At 44.3% G+C, this 25,284-nt stretch overlaps 1 protein-coding gene across 3 annotated transcripts in view; it reads right to left on the minus strand.

The window, feature by feature from the left end:
• LOC146856881 (carotenoid-cleaving dioxygenase, mitochondrial-like) overlaps positions 1 to 25,284 on the minus strand; it is a 529,204-nt gene that overhangs the window by 210,142 nt on the left and 293,778 nt on the right. For all 3 annotated transcript variants that reach the window (XM_085647341.1, XM_085647340.1, XM_085647338.1), the window contains exon 3: positions 14,813 to 15,021. In XM_085647341.1, the coding sequence (XP_085503467.1) occupies positions 14,813 to 15,021 (209 nt within the window). The remainder of the gene's footprint in view (positions 1 to 14,812; positions 15,022 to 25,284) is intronic.

Below are 25,284 nucleotides of genomic sequence, written 5' to 3' on the forward strand. Positions count from 1 at the left end.
TATGGACGTTCACAGGGGCAAGTCTGCATAGCCTGGATCACAGCTCAATTCAACCCTTAATTGGCTACCTCAGTTTTACGCTGAAGCACTGCCCCACTCAGAGTTGACGAGGCGTCGCCAAACAGTAATATTCAGCTATGCCTCCCAAGAACAAAACAAACAAGGAGTCAGAGCCCACCTCGACTAGAGACAATCTGGTGACCTCCCTGTGGTCAAAATCAAATACGCAGTCGCAGCCTGCAACCGTTTCCCCGGAAACTGCGACGGAAAAGGAGCAAGCCGTTACACCAATTACACAGGCCTTTATGAACACTTTCCTCCAAGATATTAAGGCAGAGATAGGGTCACTTACACAAGAATTCAAGTCTGGACTGCAGGATATCCGGAGGGATGTTGCAGCAATCGGTGAACGTGTGGATGATCTTGAGCGAACCATGGATGCCAGGACGGAGGACCATAAGAACCTGTGTGCCGGACGGCAGAACTGGAAGACCAAAACATTAGCCAACAACTCAAGCAGGAGGAAATGGAGAATTGAAGCAGGCGTAATAACCTGCGCTTTAGAGGGGTCCCTCATGGAGCAGAAGGCAACAATATCATGGCTTTCACTGCGGACCTCCTCCAGGCAATATGTGAGAATGAAGAGGCCTCCCCACCAGCCATGGACAGAGCCCACGGTGTCCCCGGACCCAGAAGGCACCCAGACTTCAACCCAGACATCCTTACAAGGGTTTATTTCTTCGTCAAAAAGGAAGCCATCCTGAAAAAGATCCAGGGAGCCAGGTCCTAATCCTATAATGGCTATTCGATTCAAATCTTTCAAGACCCCTGCCACCCTCCAGAGGCAAAAAGACTTTAAGCCAGTCACAAACAAGCTTCGCAAACTCAATAATATCTAATACCAATGGGGCCATCCATTTGCGCTGATATTCACCTGGGAGGGCAAGCGGCGAGCCCTCCGCTCACTAAGTGAAGCAAAGCAACTCCTTCATCTCCTGCTAGATCCTGAAGATGGGGGTCCTCCCTCTCCACATGGACGATCTGGAAAACCACCCCCATCTGGAGTGGGCCACTGTCCCGCGGCCTACGCCTCCGGGATCAAGCCTCCTCCCAGGCTAAGCAGGATAATATCAACCATATTCGGACTCTGAGTGACTCTTCTTCGCAGCCTTGATCCCCTGAACAAAAGGAATATTCCAAACAGGAAACGCCCAGGCCTTAAAGCCTCCAACAAGCAACACAGTTCCCTAGAAACTGGATGAGATAGAGGGAAAATACCTAGATACATTACACCTGGCCACCTAGACTTGCTGGGATGGAGTGGGCTCCTCGAAACAGATGCACAGACTGGGTTGGCATTGATTTGAGACTTTTGACCTCTTACCAGACTACTTTACCACCAGCTATTGGCCTTTCCTAAGGCGTTCCGGCAGCGGTTGATGCCTGAGCGCCATCCTGCAGTGGGTCGTTGGAAGCAGAGACCAAAAGACCTACCTGCGCCTGCCACTTCCCCCACATCTACAGTGTCCCTTTGAAGAGTGACTTCTTCTGAATGGCCCGTCCTTTGGACAGTGGGCTGTTCTATGTAGACATTGACTTTGTTTGGCCGTGTTGGCCACCCACTGTTGTTGTCTTTTACCCCCCACTCCTCTTCTTCCCTCCCTGTCATTATCCCTTGGATGTGTTGATTCTCTGGGAGATTTGGTTGGATGCTCCCAGCCCTGGAAGTCTGGCCGTCGTACAGGGTCATATTGTCGTTCCAGCTGCCTTCCACGTGTCGCTATTCAATTTCCCATACCAGAGTCTCTTCAGGTGGGAGATTGGGCCCTCATAGTCACTTGTGAGGAGCTTGCCACGGGGGCCATCCCACTGGGTCGACGATGACTAATCTCTTTAAACTCCTCTCGCTAAACGTTAGGGGACCTAACTCCCCTAATAAAAGACGCCTGATTTGGTGGTATCTTCTTCTCAAGGACCCTGACATTATATTCCTTCAAGAGACCCACCACTCACAATAAGCAGCAGCTAGCCACGCTCCAAGGCCAGCTCCGCTTACAGTGCACTAATAACGCAGAACGCCTACTGCTCGCTCTCAAACAAAAGTTTTACACAGGGCTAGACAAGGTCGGTTCCTGCCTAGTGTGGCATCTACGAACCCAAACCACGCGAGCACACATGTCCAAATTTCTGCAAGCAGACGGTACCTGGGCTATATTGGAACCCGACAAGAGCTTAACTAGTTTAGACTCCTACAGAGACTTGTACGCGGACGAACCCTGTCCCCAGAGGCAATCACTGCCTTTCTCGACTCCTGCCCCTGGGGACCTATCAGTTCCCATCACATGAACCTCCTAGATGAACCAATCGTGCAAGAGGAAATAACTAAGGCCCTGAAACAGTTTCCAACAGGTGAAACTCCCGGCCCTGACGGTTTTCCTGATATCTTTTATTGTACTTTCTACCCACAGCTACAAGACCATCTTCTTCACCTTTTTAATAATTTTTCAGACGATATGTGTCTTACCCCTACTATGTCGGAAGCTGAGATAGTGCTTGTCCCTAAGCCAGGAAAGGATCCTTTACTCTGTACTTCGTACCGCCCCCATCGCCCTTCTAAACACAAATGCAAAGAATATTTTCAAAGATTCTTGCAAACCGCTTGGAAACCTAATTGCCAGGTATCATAGACCCTGATCAGGTTGGGTTTATCCAGCATCGTCAGGGAGCAGATAACATCCGCCGCATAGCCTATCTCATCGAAAAAATCCATTATAGAGACATACCCGCATGCCTGGTGTCACTAGATGCTGAGAAAGCCTTTGACCAGGTAGACTGGTGCTTTCTTAGGGAAGTCTTGAGATGAATAGGGCTAGGCCCTATCATGATCTCCAGGCTGATGTCCCCTTACACGCAGCCGACCACACGCATCCATATTAATGTCCGTCTTACTTCCCCCATCCCCATATATCATGGCACCAGGCAAGGATGCCCGTTATCTCCACTCCTATTTGCCTTAGTTGTGGAACCTCTGGCAATCCCAATTCGCCGTTTGCCCGCCATTTCGGGCATTCCCCTTGGATGACACAAACATAAGATTTATTTGTTTGCGGAAGACTTCAGTCTCTCCTCAACTACCCCGTCCTCATCTATCCCAGCATTAACTTCACTCCTGCACTCTTTTGAAGGCGCCTCAGGTTTTAAGATCAACTTATCTAAATCTTATGCCCTGAATCTCACCCCACGGACCTCGGAGATATGAGACCTACGAAATCTAATCTCTGTTAAATGGTCTGAGAAGTCTATATGCTATTTGGAGCTCAACTTGACCCCTTCGCTTTCCTCTGGGACTCAAGCCAACTGGCAGAGTTATAGATCTGCCAAACTAAAGGGGATCCGCAGATGGCATAACCTCCCCATCTCCTGGTTGGGACGTATTTACACGGTCAAAATGTCACAGTTTCCAAAGATATTGTACCTATTCCAAACCCTCCCTACCCCAATCCCACAAATTGATATTCTGTCACTCCAGAGTAACTTAACCAACTTTATCTGAGGCAAGTCTTGTCCACACTTTTCCAACAAGGTTCTGATGCTGCCCCGAGATCGGGGAGGGCTAGCATGCCCTAACCTTCTTGAATAATATTGGGCTGTCCATCTTCGATACATCTCGGAATGGGTGGTTCTGGAAAGCGAAAAGCATTAGTTCCACATGGACCGTAAGCCACATGTAAGCCTCTTTGGGATCTAGCCTGGCTTCCTCGTGGGGCTCACCCCTACAGTGCATACATAGCCATTCGCACAAGAATGGTCTTAGGCATATGGGACAAATTGGTGATATCTCGAGGCTTGACCTCCTTCACCTCCCCTAACATCCCCATAGCACGCAACCCCATCTTTCCTCCTGCTTTGCAACCCCGAGCCTTTAGCTCCTGGACGGATGGCGAGTGCAGCATAATACAGGATCTCTTCCAGGGTGACAAATTTATCACTTTCGACCAGTGCAAAAAGTAATTCCACCTTACCAACAGGGCGCAGATGCAATATTACCAACTTCGACACTGGCTACTCTCCCCCGCATATACACAAAGAACGATTAGGCAACTTACTGCCTTCAAGACTATAGTTCGCAACTTTGAGGGCTCGAGGAGATTGATCTCTCACACTTATAAAGTTCTGCAACACTTGCTGCAGCCTCAAACCCACATGTATCAAAAACAATGGAACATAGATCTTGCCGAAGAGATTCCCTTAGATAGCTGGGACCACCTGTGGCGTGATATTCCAAAAAGCTACAAAAGCATTCCACAGCGAGAGTCAGCTTACAAACTCATGACGCGATGGTACTTTACTCCTGCTCGTATTCAGCAGATGATACCAGGTTTCTCCCCAAACTGTTGGAGATGTCAGGGAGACAGAGGCGACCTCATTCACATCTGGTGGTCCTGCCCTAGTCTGACGCTATTTTGGGAAGAAGTCCATAGTCATACCAAAGACACGGTGGGATTCCCTATTCCTAGCTCCCCGATAGTGATCCTATTAGGCATCAGGCCTTCTACATTGGAAGCCATGACACACTCTGATTAGCGCCTAATTACACAAATGCCAAGAGCAGCCCTACAGTCCACAGCTCTACATTGGAAGACACCTATCCCCCCACCTATCGCCGCATAGTTCCTCCGCTTATGGCACGTCCTGGCCCTGGAAATACTTACAGCCCGTATCAACCATACAGACACTAAACTCACTTACACCTGGCAGCCATTAATTCAGCACTTCTCCCAAACAGAGCTTTCCCATCTGGTCCCTCCTCGACTGAGAGCTTTACAGGTCTTTGACAACCCCCTACTTCCCTATTCCAGAGGTGACGGTTGGCTTCTCATTCTCTATTGGACCCGTAAGAGGGTATCCTTCTTCCCCCTAGGGGGGCTCTAGCCATTCTTCCTAACGACGGCCTGAGCACATCCCCCCCTTCCTGTCCCCCCATTTGGGGTTCATTTACCCCCTACCTGTTTGTTGGTTGAATTATGCAGCCACTATTCCAAAAATCTCTGAACAACAACGTGCAGTGGTGAATACCCGAACAAAACACTACATAGACAAGCATGAACCTCACTCTCCTCTTCCCTTCCTTCAGGTTGGGTCCATGAGACCCCCACAAAATGGTGCTTTATTGATTGTAGACTCTCCTTTTACAACCAATGCTTATTTGCAACTCAAGCTAAGGAAACAATACACTATTCCCTTCCCTTTATCTCACAGCTCTCATACTCTGCCTTGGTTTATAGTATAATGTCTGCCTCCTGCATTGCTCTGTTTGTGTATTATGTTAACCAGGATGTACATTGCCCTATATTTTCTTACGTTTTTTCCTCTTCAAATTATAATTAATAAACAGATCTGAAATAAATGGTTTGAGCTAACAAGCACAAGCTCTCGATATGTTGCCCAGCAGGTGAGAGCTGCAGTTCTGGGTATAATTCCACACTATGCTCTTTAGGGACCAGAAAGGGGGTTGGGAGCACACGGACTAACATCCCAGCACAGTTCGCCCCTTTGCATCCTGGTAAATGCAGTACAAAATTGGTGCTTACTTGAAATTTAGCTGTAGATTTTCACCAAAGTTGGTGCAGACATTGCTGTATATCTCTAGACACGTGTTTCTGGGTTCAGCCCTTCTTCAGTAGAGAGCAGCAGTAGTAGAAAGCAAAAGAAAAGTCATTTGGGGTTGCGGGAAATGCTGCCAAATTCCTCTCAGGTCACAGTACCACTCACAGGCACACAGGTGCATCTCCAAAGCTCGTCAGCTTGCTGGCTCAAAGGAGCCTTTTGAACAGAATGGGGGTTGGGAGCACACTGCCTCACATTCCAGCACAGTTCGCCCCTTTGCATCCTGGCAAATGCAGCACAAAATGAGTGCTTACTTGAAATTTAGTTGTAGTTTTTCACCAAAGTTGGTGCATACATTGCTGTATATCACTAGACACATGTTTCTGGGTTCAGCCTTCTTTAGTTGACAGCAGTAGTAATAGAAAGCAAAAGAAAAGTCATCTGGGGTTGCTGGAAAGGCTGCCAAATTCCTCTCAGGTCACAGTACCACTCACAGGTGCATCTCCAAAGCTCGTCAGCTTGATGCTCAAGGGAGTCTTTTGAACAGAAAGGGGGTTGGGAGCACACGGCCTCACATCCCAGCACAGTTCGCTCCTTTGCATCCTGGTAAATGCAATACAAAATTAGTGCTTACTTGAAATTTAGCTGTAGTTTTTCACCAAAGTTGGTGCAGACATTGTTGTATATCTCTAGACACGTGTTTCTGGGTTCAGCCCTTCTTCAGTAGAGAGCAGCAGAGGTAGAAAGCAAAAGAAAAGTCAGCTGGGGTTGCGGGAAATGCTGCCAAATTCCTCTCAGGTCACAGTACCACTCACAGGCACACAGGTGCATCTCCAAAGCTCGTCAGCTTGCTGGCTCAAAGGAGCCTTTTGAACAGAATGGGGGTTGGGAGCACACTTCTTTACATCCCAGCAGTTTGCCCCTTTGCATCCTGGTAAATGCAGTACAAAATGAATGCTTACTTGAAATTTAGCTGTAATTTTTCACCAAAGGTGGTGCAGACATTGCTGTATATCTCTAGACATGTGTTTCTGGGTTCAGCCCTTCTTCAGTAGGACGCAGTAGTAATAGAAAGCAAATAAAAGTCATCTGGGGTTGCTGGAAATGCTGGCAAATTCCTCTCATGTCACAGTACCACTCACAGGTGCACCTCCAAAGCTTGTCATCTTGCTGGTTCAAGAGAGTCTTTTGAACAGAAAGGGGGTTGGGAGCACACTGCCTCACATCCCTCAGCTGACCAGAGACAGAGGCATAGCTGTATATATAAAGCCATAGTGGCTAAATCATGTTGTCTCTGTAGAACAAAATCCAATCTGAGGTGGCAAGATTGGTGAAATATAGAAGGTTAAAATCTTTCCATAAAGGTTGCACGAAGTAAACGGTTGCACGAAGTAAAGGAAGACATTACGTCCCCTCTGTTTACTTTCTGACCACCTAATCACAATCTAGGCGGTTGGAAACTAAACTGGCCGGTCATTCTGGCTGGCTTCCAACGGGCTTCAGGAGCCCGTCAGACATTTGGAAGCCGGCCTGTAATCTCAAGGGCGGGCCATTCCGCCCTTGAGATTACGATGCACGGTTTCCGGCACGGCCTGTCCGACATGGAAACCATGTCGGAAAGCATGTTTGGGGGCCTCCAGCCGGGCCCCCGAGGGTGCAAGGCCTCCGGTTGGGGAACGAAGGGGCACCTATGGTGCCCTCGTTGATCCCGTCATCCTGTGGCACAGGATGCAGGGATGTACAACACCTCCCATTTCTCAATGGGAGCTTGTGTTACGGCCAATTTACGGCCATAACACGAGCTTCCATTGAGAAATGGGAATATGGGACTGAACAGTGTTCGGTCGCATTGTAATAAGGTGGTCGGAACTGCTGACCTGAGGTCGGTCGGTCCTAGGACCGAGACGGTGTCGGGCGGACTTCAGTCTGCCCGACATCAAAATAAGCCCCCTTTTCTTAACTACTTTCAATGTAGTTTGAGTTGAGGCACTTTCCGGTCAACCATATACTTTATAGAGAGCACAAGTAAGGGATGAACACCTCAATTTAAGCTTAGCTAGATGATATCAGATCTGTTAGCCATATTCCCAAGTAATTATATGTGAAAGTGGAATTTTGTATTTTACTGCCGATCGTTCAGGTACCCCAGATTCACATTTCTTAGAAAATATTAAAATCTTAGATGTACTTGTGTTAAATACCATCTTATTAGCATTATTCAAGGCATCAGGCATATTTAAGGTCCCATGTAGACCAATTTACATGCAGTCAAGTACTGCAGTATCATCTGCATATTGCAGTACCTGTGGGTATTTGCTAGCAATTTTGGGGGGAAAGGATTAGATTTCATGAGCCAAGGGCCCGGGTCTGTGGTGTTGAGGCTAAAATGAGGGTGCAAAAAGATACCTATTATAGTCCCCTATTTGTACAAATGTGATCGAAGAGGAAAGAGCCAATACGACTTTTTATTTTTTATCCATTTTTTGCTGTAATGAATCTGCAGAGCTATCTGCATGTTCTGGTCAATGACACACGCCTGCAGCTTGCTGCACAACAGTCCTCGGTGTATAGCATCCAAAGTCTTGCTATGGTGTTCAAAAAGAGAGCTTGGTCCCTATGGCCTGGGTGCAATAATAGGCTAGTGTGGGGACAGTAAATGCATTATCTATAGTGCTGCAGTTTGAAAGATAGACGGTCTGATTAAATGGGAGCAGTCTCTTTAATTTGCAACCATTCTTCAAGATTAACCATAAGAAGTTTGGCATATGACTTTGAATCAACATTAAAAGGGTTAATAATCTGTTATCACTTGGTCCTTCACTTTGCCTTTCTTGGACATGGAACAATACTGAAATTACACTAATATGCTGTGGTAACATAATTACATGCCGTTTGCGTTAAAATATTTGGATGGAACATTGCATCCGAATGGGTTCAAAATTGATGTGAGGACTAATTCCAAACAAAAATCTAGCACCAAATTCCAGTTTGCATTTCACATCATTTTTACATAATTTAACATAATAATGCAAATGAAAATGACTTAAATGTCATATACAGCTAGAGGAAAGGTATACAGCAGCCCCATCTCGGATTTATCCAACTGCAATTTATATTATTCTATAGCTTTCTTATTGGGTGTCTTGGTGTTTTATGTATGTCTTACTTTATGGTGACTATATTATTTGAGGTATACTGTGAGAGGATATGCCGATACATGCTCTCTACACCAAAAACAAAAGAGGGTTTAGGTATTGTTGTGAAATAATCTGTTATTATAGGGTCATTCCAAGTGATAGTGTATGTTGGCATAGGGGGGTCCGAGGTGCATGTTTCAATGATTTAATTCCTTCCTGCATTAACAACCAGACCGAGTTTACAGAGGTGATATTTGTACAATTTGGAAGGGGCACTTTAGTTGCAGTAATTTGAATGGCGTGATTGCCCTCCGTTCTCAATGTGGTTTGAACCATGTGGTGGGGTGTACCGGGTCTGATAAATATGCCAGGTCACCCCGACAAATATGTTGATGTGTGGACCTGTCCGAGGTCAGGTGGTGCTGTTTATAAAGGTTAGGACCCTGCCCAAGGGCAAACTCAGGTACGTGCCACACTAGTGGTGTCAGTGTGGTTACTGTTGGCTAAGGTATAGGCTTCAATACAATTGGAGGCGGAGAACCCGTCCCTCTCTGGGGCCTGGGCTATTATTCCATATTGGTCGCAAACCTGTCTGTACTATTAGTCCAGCGCCTATGAAAAGCCCTGTTTGGTCAGGTGTGATGTTCTGGTCCAAGACCCAGCTGACAGTGTGCGGCAGCCAAGCTCCTGTCACCAGTCTGATGCCAGCCCAGGTAGGCGGTGGACAGTGCTCATCACAAGGGGGTGCGTGGACTGCACTGTGGCCCGTGCTTCAAATAAAAAGGACGGTACAATGGCAAGCGTGCTCACTAGGGGATTCACAAGTGGATTTCTCACTCTATAGCTTGCACAGAGCATGAGCGCTGAGGTTGCAGTCTTGCTGCAGTGCCCCCACAACTGAGACGCCGGTTCCCTGTGCATAGGGGTTTTTCTTCTTGTTTTCTCTGGAGGCAGTAGAACACTGTCATCAAACAGAAAATAAATTAAAGGGCACTGATGAGTTGCTCAGCCCCTGCACTTACAAGGATCAGCCTGTATTGTGAATTATTATCATTAAACACTGAAAAACGCACAGGGTCTCAAGAACAAAGGATCATAACAGTATTGATCCGTGCACATCTAAGAAAGGACTGTGGGCACGAGACTGACTAGCAGGATGGCCACCATCTTTGTGAATAAAACATTTGTACTCTCAGGGTCATTCCATGTGGAAACTATAGGTGGGGAGGTTGGAGATATATTTGCAGCTATGGTGGTGAAAGATAACAGGAAGTGCCCTCTGGTAATGCATTTGGCAGGTGAAGAGGTATATAAATTGTCATGTTCATTGCCAGAATCCGGTCCCAAGTTCACATTTGCCACCATCACCACACCAGCACAAACCTCTTTGAACTAATGGCTAACCTAGACTACAAAACATTCCTCTTTCTGGTAGGCATGGCAAGAACCAGAAGAATCTGTAGACACTTTCCACACCCGGCTTACAGAATTGGTAAGCACCTGCTTTTTTTCAGGACAAAATAGAGGATATCAGAGCCCAGATCATTCCTCATTACAGAAATCGACAAAAATGAGAGAGCAAATACTTCAAAAGCAAGGGAAACCTACACAACATACTGATATTGTGGTGATCATAAGAACTGTCAAAGACTCATGCCTCCCATATCAAGGCCATGCTGCACAAGGCTGTGAAAACTGAGCTGGTCAATCAAATCACAAAATCTAAGCCCACTAAGAGAAAGAAAGAACCGTCGCCCAGCCGGACGCCCGGTGGGTATTTTCGGTGTCCATCTAACCATCAAAGCGACTTCACAGTTAGTGGGAAAAGTGTACGTTGAGAGGAAACATGAACCAGTTTGCAAGAGTCTGCCGTTCCACCTGCAAGACAATGACAGTGAAGAAGGTAAATCTGGTCATCAGCTCCCCGGATATGGCTCAGCAGGTGCACATGGATGATGATGAAGTAGAGGGTATGTCCCTTACAGTGTTTGCAAACAACAACTTCCGATCAAATCAATGACCATCCCCAAAATGGCAAGAATGCTCTAGTTACAAGCCAGTTACCGCCATCATCAATAAAAGGAGAGTCCAATAATGTGATGGTCAGGAAAACCTCTGATACACTCAGCACCCAACCAGCCCTAAAATGGGGGAAAGTCAGGGTATACACCTGTGGCCGTCCTAAACCACTGCCACTGGCTGGTAATAAACATCACTCACAACAAAGTTACCGTTCCAGCTAAAATCTATGTCACCCAGGGAGGGTGGGAATGCTTCTGAACTGCTAGAGAGTGGAGAATACCCAGTTTGTGTAGTTCCCCTTCCACGTCCAATAGGGTGCCTAAAAGAAAAACTGAAAGTTACATATTGAACACTCCATGCAGCCTTTCACCCTGTGGCACCCAGGTGTGGCATTTTAACTTTGCCTAAAGATTGAGGCTGAACTAAAGAAACTAGAGGAGGCATACATCATTGGCAAGGTGGAAAGGCCTACCTCATGAGTGTCTCCAATTGTGATGACTCAAAAACCCAAATTGCCAGGGCGGATGAGCCTGTGTGTTGACTTGCGCCTCCCAAATCTTGAGATCAAGAAATAAAGACAACTTACCCCCACAAACAACAACACTGTGCGTGAGATGCGTGGGGCTGACTAGTTCTCAGAAATAGCTCTCTGGTTGGGGTATCACCATCCCATGCTAGACCCAAAGTCCTGATATAGAACAACTTTCTTAATGTATCTGTGCCTCCAACACTATAAGCGTCTGAACCTTGGAATATCTAGTGCATCAGAGGTGATCCAAAATGCAGGAGGAAGCTAATGATAGGCTCTAGAAAGTACTACAGAGGTTGAGAGACTGTGACCTCATGTTACACACTGATAACTGTGAATTCTTACAGATACAGATTAGTTTCTTTGGATACTGTTTTTCAGCAAAAGGGGTGACTGCGGACCCTGCCGAAGAGAGTGAGATCAAGTCAGCTACATCTCCAACATTTAATATAGAAGTGTGGAGGTTCTTGGGGTGGTTAACTATTGCAGACTTTTCATTAAAGACTGGACATCCCTAACCACTCCATTACAATGCCTTTAGGCAAGACACTGGTTGCTTCCACAGCCATTCAAATGGCAATAGCGGCTGTTAAGACAGAGAATTGGCCCATGCTGGAGTCTTATTTCCTTCATAGGACAAGAGTAGCCCAGCAAGTATTAGACTCCCTGTTCAATGTTCAACATGACCTGGACATAGCACCAGAGGGATGTCATTTGAGGGGCGACTGATTAGTGATATCAAGGAGTCTTGCTATGCAATTGCTTCATCTCGCCCAAGGGGAACTTCGAGGGGTGGTGAAAACCGAGTCAAAAACAAAGTTGGGTTCCCTCAGAAGGAAGAACTAGTTGAAACAGTAGTGAGAATGTGTAAGATGTGTGAGATGGCTGGAAATCCTGATCTTCCAGCTCCCATCATCTCAGAGGCAAATCTTAGTGGATCCTGGATGTGTGTCAGCACAGACTTTGGCAGCCTTCTAGTTGGAAGACGCATGCTGGAAGTAATAGATGATTACTCTACATATTAGTTTACAAATAGTATTGACTATGTCAGCTAACAAAGTTGAACCATGCTTGAAAAGGTGATAGAGGTTTATGGGCTGCAGCAAGAACCCAGAAGGTGTAATGGTTCCCTGCTCCACAGCCAAGAGATATCCGACTATTTTAAATTCCACACTGCAAAATAACTCATTGATGGCCACAAGTCAATAGGAAGGTGGAACCTTTAATGCACACCATCACCAAAGTTATCCACATCACTCATGCTAACCATCAGCTGCTGGAGGTGCAATATATTATTTAGTTAGAAATTAGAGACAGACCAATCTTGTGATTATCAAACCGTCCCACAACCAAGCGTGTTTGCGTTGAGTGGTCATTGACATTATTCTTCACGACCTGAGCTGGTTACTTCTCCTTTAGACATTGACAAGTGTCAAGGAATCGTCAAAGAAGCAACAATGCAGCCAGTTTTCGAAGGAGAACTGAGGTATCAGACCTGACAGTAAGGGATGTATTGATGGTTCATAATCGCCATCCAGACAGACATTTTCTACTAGTATTCAAACCCTCTCAAGGGTGAGCAGTACGCTCACTGGTGACTGATCATTGTGAGGGTGAAGAGATCACAAGGAATTTCGTGCCTGGAGAATGGGTAAACAGGTGGAGAAGAGAGAGGTAAGACACCGGTCCCAATAGTTGAGACAGTATTTCCAGGACAAACCAGTCCAGTTAATGGTAAGGAGAGCAGCTTGATCCCAGAGAGTCAATGACTTAACGGGATTTCATTAGGAATGGGTCCCGATTAACCCTGGGCGTAGGACTACGCTACGCTCGCGTAGTTTGCGCAACTACACACTACGCGAATTGCACGTAGCACAGTGGAAAAACACGTAGCGTAGCGGGCATTTTTTGCTTGCTCGCGGTCCTCAACATCAAGTTGGCGACCGCGAGCGAGCAAAATAACATCCCGGCGAGACTTTTTCCTTGTTCGCGATCAGCAACATCAAGTTGCCGATCACGAGCGTGGAAAATAAACCTCCCGGCGAGATTCTCAACGCGGGGAGGTCAGGTTTCTCATTGCGAGTGGTCTCGTATGCCCGCGACCGCTCGCGATGACAAACTACCAGTCCGCGTTGAGAAAGCTGCCGCTCGAGTACAAATCTACTCGAGCGGCAGAAAACGACCGCTTGCACTGTGCAAGATGCGGTTTGCAATGATTGCACAGTGCGGACATGCATCCAGCACTGTGCAATCAGTCCGAACAGTGCACTAAGCAGTTCGCGTAGCTACGCATAGATCGCGTAGTGCGAAGTGCACTTTGCGTAGCTACGCGTAGCGCTACTACGCAAACTACGCCCAGGGTTAGTCCCGATCTGCTATGCCAGGGAGTGCTATGACTCCTGAGGTTAATACATAGGGTTCTGTGAGGGGTTCCCGAAGAGATCACCCTTGGTACAGTATGAGAGATAATCAGTTACCTTCTACTTGCTACTGGTACCTTAAACTAGACATGTGTGCACACAAGTAAAGAAATGTTTCTTTGCTTAGGTAATTTTGTTGGTTTTGAACATTTTATATTTTGGGAGGAATGCAATTTTGTGGTTTGAAACATTTGACAGGGTACTATGGCCAGGTCATACCCGCAGACATGTTGCTATGCGGACCTGTTTAACTGAGTCGATTTCTAGTGGTAGCTTGAACTGTCAGTGTCAAATGTTGTAGCGGAGAAAAGTGCATCTTGCTGATAAAGTAAATCCAAAAGGCAGTAGCAAAATTAATGTTATTTTTTCCGTACAAGCACCGGGCAACGTTTCTCCTCATAAAATTCTGTTTAGCCTAAGAAGTGAAAACACAGTTTCATTTATGTTACTTTAAAAAATGGCACCATGGCAATTTGAAGTTTGAAATTTTCTCACAAAACTCCATGAAGTAGAGTTCCACATCTCTGTGCACTTCTACTAGGAACCCAGAGAGTACATGTATATATTACACATAATGTGAGAGAAACAATCATAAGGCTGATTATGCTCAACTATATGATTAAATGATAAAAGTTCCAAATTATTACAAAAAACAGCAGGTAGCATGACAATCAAAAGGAAATATAAAATCAACAACCCACCCCTGGTGGCCAGGAAACTGCACCAGGTAATAGCGCAGCATGAACCAGACTGACTGAGTACATTTGACCTGAAGCCAGTCCTTTATGTGACATTTAAATTTATGTTACTAAGTTTATGCATGACTTGGGTAAACTGATAGGATTGCTTCACTTACACACAGGTTCCAACATAGCATTTTGAGCAGTAAAATATCTCTCAGCTAAATTATTTCATTGACCTTGAAACATATACAAAGATATCTGGCAACAAATCAAAAAGGCACATTTTCACTGGATGAGCACTGATAACTAACTCTAACAGCCATCTACATTCTGTGATTCCTCCAAGTGTGTTTGCACTGCATAGATGAATGCATGTTAAAATTCACTAAATAATTATATATGCTACATACATACTCAACTGAAATATCGACATGAAACGCTCAAACATGCTCTTGCATGGATCCGGCAAGGCTATAGTTCCAAATTCTGACAACACAATGCGGTTGTAGGCTTGGTTTGTCGTATAAGAATCACTCTGCAGAAACTTGCTCATGTAAGTGACAGCGCCATCTTCAATTCGAAACTGATGCATCATAGCCATGCCGTCGAACCAGTGGTTGTACCTAAACAAAAGAAAGAAGAAACAATTATTTTAAAAGTTTACAATTAGAGGCTGGTTAGAATTCTCTTTAGCGTTCCAGGCTATAAGACAAACTATACAATGCTTTTTGGACAAAACATTATTTTATTGGTGCAACTACTGCAAAGATATCTTCTGAGACTCATGCTACAGAGTAAAAAACGAAGTGACAGATGTATCAATATTGCATTTTGCGACTCTATAATATCGAATTTTACCGATTCGCTCTTATAGAATCGCTAAATGCAATACATGTAGGTTTCGTAAATGAAATAGCGATTCCTACATATTCCTTTATAGCAAATCGCAAATTGCATTTTGCTATTAAGGAATGCCTTCCCATTCATTCCTATGGGCGTAGTGGCCCATAGGAATGAATGGGAAGGTATTGACAATTTGCGATTACCAAATCGGTAAATCGCAAATTGCGAATGCAATTCCAAGGGTGATAGGTGGCCAAAAGTCCATCTTGATGCACCCCCAAAAATGTCACGTGTGCACATGTGGCCGCCACATGGCACTTGGAAAAATGCAAGGTCACAATTTTTACATGCTTCCTGCATTGCATTTAGGGAATCGCAAATTGCGATTCCCTAAATGTATTTGCAAAATAGGTAATCGGAAAAATTAAGATTCCCTATTTTGCGAATGCTTTTTGGGATGATACATCCCAAAAAGCTTTTTACCCTTCGGAAACAGGCTGATTCTGCGAATCGGCCTGTTGGCGACCGGTAAAAGGCTTAATACATCTGGCCCTAAATATTTTTGCAATATGTTTGACAAAATTGCTTGAAAAAAATATTATGTTCCTCACTGAGGCAAACATGAATCCCAGAACACCAACCTAGGTGATTTTACAGTGAACAGACTAAGGGGCTGATTACGAGTTTGGCGATCCATCAGACTGCCAACCTCACAGTTGTGTGGCGGGAACTGCCACACAGCCAGTCTGACCGCCGCATTACAAGTGTGGCGATCTCACGCCATAGGACCACCGCACCTGCCAAGGCGGTCTTGGGCTCACTATGCTGGCGGTGCCACTGCAGCACTGCCAAGCATATTATGACTTTCCACACCTCCACACTTTCATGGCGGTGAGACCGCCATGAAAAGTGTGGTGGTCAGGAAAGTAATGAGGTCCTACGAGGCCCCCTGGTGCCCCTGTACATAGGGGTGCATGCAGGGGGCCACATGTTGTGCCCCCGTGTCTGTATGCACCCTTGTACCTGCATGGCATGGACTGCACAGTCCATGCCATGTAGGAACGGGCTTTGGCGCTCCCTCGGCGCTGCAGTTCTAAGGCTCACATATGAGCCTTAGAACTGCACCACCCTGGGAACTCCAAAGCACCGCCCACCAGACCACAAGGAAACTCGTAATCTGGCGGGCGGTGTGCAGAGGGCTTTGGCGGTGTGAGAGCGGGCACTGGCGTGGCGGCCCGCTTCCACTCCGCCAAAGTCATATTCAGGCACTATGTTTCATAGTACTCTATCAGATTAATTTTGTTAATGGTTATAGTCTTTGAAAGAGTGAGTACTAAATAATGGCAGGCTGCACATGGCTTTCCTGTTCCCTTCTGATTATTAGTTTTGTTGCTGTAGAGGGCACGAGGGCAGAAGGGACGACAGAATGAAGGATGTAGCTATCAGGTTCTTGATGTGCAGACCCACTGAAAGTCTTGAATTGCTTTACGAACAATCAATGGGGGAGTTACCCACTCGTGGTGGAGATCCAAAAATGGATGAGGAAGGGAAAGAGAGCGAAACACTGACCGGGACTTCACTCTCAGGTTGGAACCTGCATGGGTCGAGATTCACTGCGCCAGTTGTAATGAAGCGGGAAACCACATGCGAGAATAGAAAATGGTTTGTCTGAATATAACAGTAGTTCAACCAATACTCACGCTCACAAGTTTAAGTTGCTAATGTTGCTGTGATTAATCCTCTACAAACAAAGATACTAGAAGAATCCCTCAATGTAAATTCATACCAGACAAGACAGGAGCTAAGGAAGTTAATGGAGCGAAGGAACCGGGCACAAGAGAGGATAGCTAGAGGTCTCATGGATAACCATGTAGGAACCAGTAGGGAAGAGGACAAGAACCTCGGGATGTAATGGAACTGAAAAGGGAAAAAACAATAAATGTGAAAGACATAATTACAAGTATGTAGTGGTACGACACAGTGACCCACAACAACTAACAAGATGTGCCAGCTGGTGTTTTTATCTTTGTTAGTCCCTTAAATAATGGCTCTACCACTTCTGCCTAGAAAGTGACTAAAGCCAGAAAGTTATCTGATATCACAATGTGAAACCAAATCTTGACAGTACTTTCCATCCTTAAGAATCCCCTCCACCCGAAACAAAGGTCTAGTTCTGTTTTTTAGCTGTACTGACTATTGAATTTCTTCACCAATCTCTAGAAATGTAAAAAATGTGCAGGTTCCCAACATCTTTTGGCTACTTTATACCCCTTCCAGCATTTCAGATTCTGTAACAGACCCCTATGTATTCATGAATTTATACCAGCAGCTATCGCATACTCTGGACAACCATCCACCAGGCTGGAGGTGGAGTACTACCTGTTCTAGAGATTGCAGGCTTAACCCAAGAAATATGAAACACAAGGTAAATGTGTCCGTGAGAAGGAGAAGCAACCATACTCCATCCATGTGATTGTGACCAATCCCAGTTATTAGAGAAGCACCCACAAAAAGAGATGTAACCTTTGATAGTGACTCTGGGTGTTGGGACGGAAAAGTCCTCTGAATGGTAACGGACGAGCACCTTAGCCCAGAGTTACCCAGCTGCAGGTAGTTCTGGAACGCCAGTAACAAAGTTGGTCATGAGACATGCACGGATCATGCGTGATTGCCGTGACCTAGGCCTACCTTGAAGGACTGTAGTCCATCATAGACCAGGAGGGGCGCCATAAGCTCTTCCCTCACCTAGAGTTACGGAATAAGAGCACATTGGTGGTTACATACCCGTTTAGTGAACAGTAGAAGGACAAGGCTGTATCCCTTGTCAAAGGAGTGGCTCAGTGTAAGTTCTGCAGCTGTATTCGCAACTCGCTTGTCTTACATGCAAGGAATGTGACGCTGTGAAGCGTGCGCATGTTCATGTCTGCTAGAGACTTCATGTATTTGTGTCTGTGGGAGTGCATAACAAGGAGGCCCATGGGTTACATTTTGAAAATTCTAGGGTCCAGAAAACTCCAAGATTGAGGTGTGCCCTGCAGAACCTGCTGTAGATGTAGATTGCTGACAGTCCTCGGGCTGGGGGGGAATAGCTTCACTGGGAGGGAGAACAGCATCCCCTGTGCAGATGAAATATATCTAATGATTCTGGAAGGGTGCTGGACAGGGAGCCCAGAGCACAGTAGTTATGGCAAGTGTTGGGACTGATATATACACTATAAGAACACAGAATCATAAAATATGCGAGGCATCATCTTTTGAACCTTTGAGAGGCACATGTTACTGGAGGCTGGCACCCAGATATAACCCCTTTACTGCATCCATGACATGAGTTATGGTTCCATCAGCTCTGGTGCCATCCCTGCTGGGGCAGGCCCCTGGGCAAAGAACAGAACTGAGGAGTGGGTTCTTCAAAGAGCCTGACACCCAAAATACGAATTTCAAAGGGCTCTACATTAAATCATATTTGTTTCTGGAGAGACTGTTTAAGTGAAAGTTAAAAACCCACTTGTTGTTCAAAGCAGTGACAAGATCATCACAACTTGACCTACTGGAAACAGGGCCAGGGTTTGAGGTCTGCTGGGCTCTCAGCTAGGCGGGGGGACACTGCCCTGGACGTCAAGAACCCTTGCCTGAGCCTGGAGCAATTGCCTGCCTGCCAAGACCAGTGTGCTTCTTTGAGGAGGAGGAGACAAAGAGGGAGCAAAGCCCAGTGGAAATCTGGAGACAAGGATGCTAGTGCAGTGAGCGAGGTGTAATGCCAAAGTTCCATCTGGCCCAACTTTTCCTGTGGGACCACCGTAATGCACAAACTGTGTTGTTGACTGTCGCTCAGGGACATTGTTAGAGGCCCTTGTCCTTTAGGATCGATTTGGGGCTATTGCCGCTGGATGGTCAGATCATCACCCAAGTGCATCGTCCAGCCGTTATCGAAGGAATCAAGCCAACTCATAGGAACCCCTCACCTGCTAGGAGAGGGGGTCCCCTTGATGTTGGCAACCCGTGTGTGCATCAGCAAGCCCAAGGAGCCCCGGAGATGCTTACCTGCTATTGACTGCCAAAACAGCCTTCTGCAGAGGATCCTGCTAGAGCAGAAGTCTCCCGCCTTCCTGCCAGACCGCTCACTCCTGCTGTAGGGGTCTTCCATGGCCAAAGAAGTTTCCAGGCCACATCACTACAGCCCCACGGCTGAAATCACCAGAATACACACCGGAGCATAGAAGGGATTATTATGTTGTAGCAACTGCCTGGTTAAGACACCTCAAGCAGGGACTAAGCACGATGAGCCTTATGTGAGAACTGTATAAGAGACTTGCAGCACCTGGAGCGCTAGAAGTGGCTCTGCAAGGGATTGTGTTGATAATTTCACTGAAGTCGATTTGCACAGTTGTGTGTAATAAATCCTTGTTTTTCCATAAACCTGGTATTCGGCTGGACCGGATTTACTGGGGTTGCTGGTAGGAGTGTTAAGTTATGTGTTTACACCTGCACAGACACTTTACCTTCCCCTTGAAAGCCATGGACTGCTCAACCCGCACTACCACTGGGAGTCAAATGCACATGGGAGAGTACTTGGCCCAGTTGCGCAGAGCTCATAGTAGGCTGAGCCCCAGGACAGCAGGAGTTAAAGGTTACTGCCACCATGGTGGGGCCCAGTAACCGCTGCTTGCCCTGTGGACCTGACTGTGGTTTTCATATGTTTAGTAGACGACCAAACTATATTTCCCTCTTTGAGCACTCTTTGTGCTCCTATGGTGATCTGAAAAGCACTTAATTTGTCTTTTACTGCAAAAGGTGTTGGAACTGTGGAAGCTGAGATCTTGGCAAGTCACATTTGTGGATGAAAGTCCGAGGACTAATAAAAGGAAATCTACTCAGTGATATACCCAGTGACAAATGCAGGGAGTTATTATATATGCATTCTTCCATTACACTCCATAAATAACATACTAACACAAGCATGTCCTACAGCTGAAGGTGTTTCTAAGTGGTATGAAATGCTCCATCTCCGTGCAATAATCCACCACCACCAGTAATGCAGTATTACGATTTGATAGAAGCAACTCCGCAACGAAGTACATCGAGATCATACTCCAGCATTGATTTGGTGTAGGTATACTGTACGAAAGTGTGTTATTAATTGGGATGGATGATAATCAACCACAAGTGATAAGGTCACTTATCTATTACATCTAGTCAAAGGTTCTAGCACTTTAAAGGAAAGCTGAGCTCCTGGTAGCTATGCACAGAGCAGACAGGCTTAACTTGGAGAAAATATGTAAAACATTTGGAAGTACCAAAAACATTTACAAAGTCAACAAGAAAACACAATTAAAACCCCACTCCAAATTATGAAAAATAGAGAAATATTTAATAAGCAAAACAAAAGGAAAACAACAAAAATCCAATAAGCGCAACCAAAGATTTGAATTTTAAAAGATTTCAGATAAAAGCACAAAGAAAAAGTAAAGCGCCAATAAGTGATCACTGTTCACGGGTGACTTAGACCAAAGTGCGATTTCAGACTGACCACAAGAAACTGCAGATCAGATTTGCCAAGCAGGTTCATCTCAGTAAAAGATTTTACCCTAGGACTAAGGGCCCCATGTACGAACATTCAAAATAAGAATTCTTCTTATTTGGAATATACATAATTTGCACACAGACTTCTACTGAATGTATTGGTATTTCGCAAATTGACCTTTGTACTAATAGGTTTGTTATCAAAATAACAAATTGTAATGGGTCACAATTCAACCTACATCACGCATATGCATGAGGTAGGTCACAAATTGCGATCCACTACAATTAGCCACAATCACAGAGATGATGGCATGCTGGGTTTCGTATTCAGACAAAATAATGAGTCAAAAATATTGAGTTGCACAAATATCGAATTTTTAATATTGACACAGAAAAATCGAGTGCAAAAATATCGTTGACAAGAATATCGATTTTTTAAGGTAAGAAATATATTTTTATGTTTCTGTATGTGTTTATATAATTTAAATGTATTTAGATATATATTAAAAGTGCGCTGCTAGGTATGTGGGACTATAGTGTGGTAATTTATTGAAATCATTATTAAATAAAAGAATTCTTATATCAAATATTTAAAAAATGTATCTTTATTTTAATTCTTTTTTAATGAATATATTTAATGTTAAATTAATAGTTTTATAATTTTATGAAATGGATATTCATATTAAAATAAGGTATGTGCTGTGAAGTACTGTTGCTCAGACTAGAGTGGGAATAGTACATTTGACCCCTTCTGAGTCCAACACTTTCCCTACTGTTGTACAGGCTGGAGTGGGAATATTAAATTGTACCTTTCCCAAGTCCAACACTTTCCCTACTGTTGCACCGACTGGTGTCGTTTAGTTCCTATGAACCTATATAGGATCTGCGCGTTTAGACACTATAGACTATAGGATTGGTGTCCAGACTGATTCCAGACACCCCCACTGGGTATGTTTGCCTGTATACCAGCTAGCTCACAGTGCCTCTAGAAACCCCTCTTACCAAGGAGAGAATAGTTCTTGGCAACTATCGAACATGACAACCTTGTCCCATCAGAGATCGTGAAAACAGTGCAATACTATTTGCTCAGTCACTAGTGCTCACTTTGTCTCGGAGAGATACACAGAATAAACGGTGGGGACGTTTTCAATAAGCATTTATTGAACCAGCGTCTTTCTAGTGTAAAATAGGTGTGCTGAAACAACCATAAGACAGAAACAGATGTGAATGATTATAAGCACCAACAGAGTAAAAGGATGGTAGATTTCTACCATAGTGCTAAAACAATGAATGCAGGCAGGTATAAAAAAACATGACAGTAATAATGCGTACTCCTACGATGTGACCCTAACTAGATGTACCTAAGTGTACCTAGCATGCATGTAGGGGTAGAGCCAAGAATCCCTCTAGGATAAAGTCAACCCCATTACCTGAAGTGAGAGACTTTGGAACCTCTTCTTGGTCTCGAGATGGACACGCCTCGAGGGATGTCAGACCACTGCGAGCTGGAACCTTAGCGCCTTGCTAAGTGTGTCAGCATGGAAGTCCTTTTCTCCTCTCCTTGCCTCAGCAAAGATATGGTGTTTATATACCCAAAGTGGTACCTCCAAGGGATCTACCTTGCTGTGTCATGTCGGACTTAGGATGACGGAATAAATTACCCTTATACATAGTTATTATGCAGGAGATGGTATTTCTGCTGAGTTTCCAAGAATCCTCATGCATAATGAATGAGGCTAGTTTTCAGGGAAAACCCCAATTCCTGTAAGTAGTACCGTAACTAGGTAAATGGTCAGTCCCAAGAACCGTTATGTAGCGTAATGGCAGGGGAAAATATAGTTGAGAGGTTAGGTTGCTAACTGACCCTATATTGGGGAACCTATATGAAAAATAACACTGGAGTGGGTATAATAAATCGTACCCCCCCCCCCACCCCCGAGTCCAACACTTTCCCTACTGTTGCCGAGACTGGAGTGGGAATAGCATATGTATTATTTCTAGAATGCTATAGTTTTGTTTATATTGTTTAAAATGATATTATTATTATGTTTCTATGTATTTAAAATAATATGTTTTTAATTAGTAATGTTTGTAATATAAGATATATTTTTAGTAAAATGTATTTTTTTATATTGCTTACCTTTTTATGTGCAATTAAATTTGTATATTTATTTTACATGTTTTACAATTTTGTGTTGCGGTTTTCAATTTATTGTGCACATGTGTAAATATATATATACATATATATGTAATTATATATATATATATATATATAATATTTGCATACGTTTTATGTGTGAATAAACATACACATACATAAGTATATATTTTTATATTATTTAAATATATTTAATTTACATTAAATTATTGTTACATGTTAATATATTTAATGTTTAATATTTAACTATATATGTATATATATTAAAGGACAATATTTTAGTATATATTTGAGGATATTAGTGTACAACGATATTTATTTTTATATTTTTGTCATTTACATTATAAGTATAGGAAAACTATATTTTTGTGCTCAATATTTTTGACACAATATTTTAACCATGATATGTTGGGTTTGAATATTTTTTCAGTGAACCCTGGAATTATCACATCAGTATGTCAGTGATTGCTGTTAAATTGAAGTTACAAAAACCTTTTTTAGGAGTAGGCAGCGGTTTAATCGACCACTGCCTACTCCCCCAATTTTTTTAAATCAATATTCGCAAAGGTAAATGCGTACTGTGGGAACCCCTTTCCTTTTCAACTTTCCTTGAGTTGGTGGGAAATAAAGCATGTTTTGTGACCACATTTTTTCGCAAAACATTAATACATACCATACAGAATCAGTATTTTGACGGTACTCCCTAAACACCTCTTCCCCTACTCATTTCTTTTTGGTTGCTTAACCCATTAAACAATTCAGAAAATCTTTTCTGAATTTTTAACTGAGATTGGTAGATTCCAAAAGGTGTTTTACCGGTCACAAACCGTCAGCTTGACCAAATCAGAGGGTATGCAATGCTTAAAACACTTTGTATATGAGACCATTGGTTTCTGAAATGGAAGTCAAAATCCTTCAGGGGGCAAGGTGGCAGACCATATTGAGGAAACCCTCTCGAAGCCAGATGGCCATTGGACAAGATCCCAATGAAGCTGCTGATTTTGGCAGGGTAAGCGCTGGGGGGAAAAGTGCAAATTACACACCTGAGAACCTTTCATTGTGATGGCTCCACCCGACGACCCATTGAGGTAATGGACTCGGTTGTTAAACTAAGAGTTGGTGTGCTGATACAGAGGAGCAGGGGAAGGCATACTCCAAGAAAGAACAGGCACAAACAGGGTGAGGGACAGGAACAGGACAGAGAAGAAAAGGTAAACCTAATGTGTACATACAGTGGAAGAAATCAATGATACACAAGCACACTTGGGTACCTCAAGACTTGTACACAGGTCAGCCTGTGTAGAGCCTTCCATAGCAGTAGGGAAAGTTAACATCTCTGTGTGGATTTCTCTTACAGTCACCCGGAAAGCTTCATAGAGAGAAGGCTGGAGACGTTATTCTGTATCTGGATCCTAGTGCACAAACAAGGATTGTACTTACATGCACGAGATTCCGGCTGGAGGCACAGTGGAAATTCCAATGAAAATAGCAGTATCACACTGTCACAATTAAGGCGCATAAGACTACATGTAGCACAAGACAAACAACAACCCTTGTACTAAAAGAATACACTTGTACAAAGCAGAGGACAAAATAGTACACAAAGAGAGCAGGAGCGCAAACACCAACAAGCATAGGCATAGCCAATAGGTCTCGCTTTTGGGACCTTATAAGTATTTAGTTATGCAGCACAATATCCTTGGTGCAACAACATCAACTGTTGCATGGTTAAACACTTATAAGGTCCCAATGGTGAGACCTATTGGCTATGCCAATGCTTGTTCTTGTATAGCGCTGCTCATCCCAAAGCAGAGTGTCAGAGCGCTTACATCACACCTACTTATTGTGATGCCACTTCCTGTAAAATTGTGGCTTGTGATGCCACTTCCTATGATGTCAATTCCTATGATGCCACATACGCCGTGATGTCATGTGCCGTGATGTCACGCGTTGTGATGTCGCGCGCCGTGATGTCACTTGCATACTGCCTAACTTGGTGAGTCCCCCCACTTCTTTTTTAGGACTTGTGCCCTGACTGTGTTTTTGGGAACACAGGTCAGGTGCGGTCTATCTGGACCGCTGCCTCTGTTTATATGATTGCCAACATGCAACAACATACATAGTGTGAAAAATGGATGGCGTTTATAAGGTTAAATTTAGATTGATGTACAAAGTGCGTTTCTAGCAGAATATTTTTAAAGGGTGGTTGGTGTTTCTCTTATTTTAACGGTGGCCACCGCTCGCCACTTAAATCTTTATCATTTAAACTTCTACCGTGTTTATTTCATAATCCTGTCCTACCCTGGACCCCAAGCCCGTATCCTTTGGATACTTGTTATTCCTTTTTGCGATGCCATAGATGTGT

Source organism: Triturus cristatus, chromosome 3_2 (assembly GCF_964204655.1).
Source record: "Triturus cristatus chromosome 3_2, aTriCri1.1, whole genome shotgun sequence".
In the NCBI taxonomy this organism is placed as follows: Eukaryota; Metazoa; Chordata; class Amphibia; order Caudata; family Salamandridae; genus Triturus; species Triturus cristatus.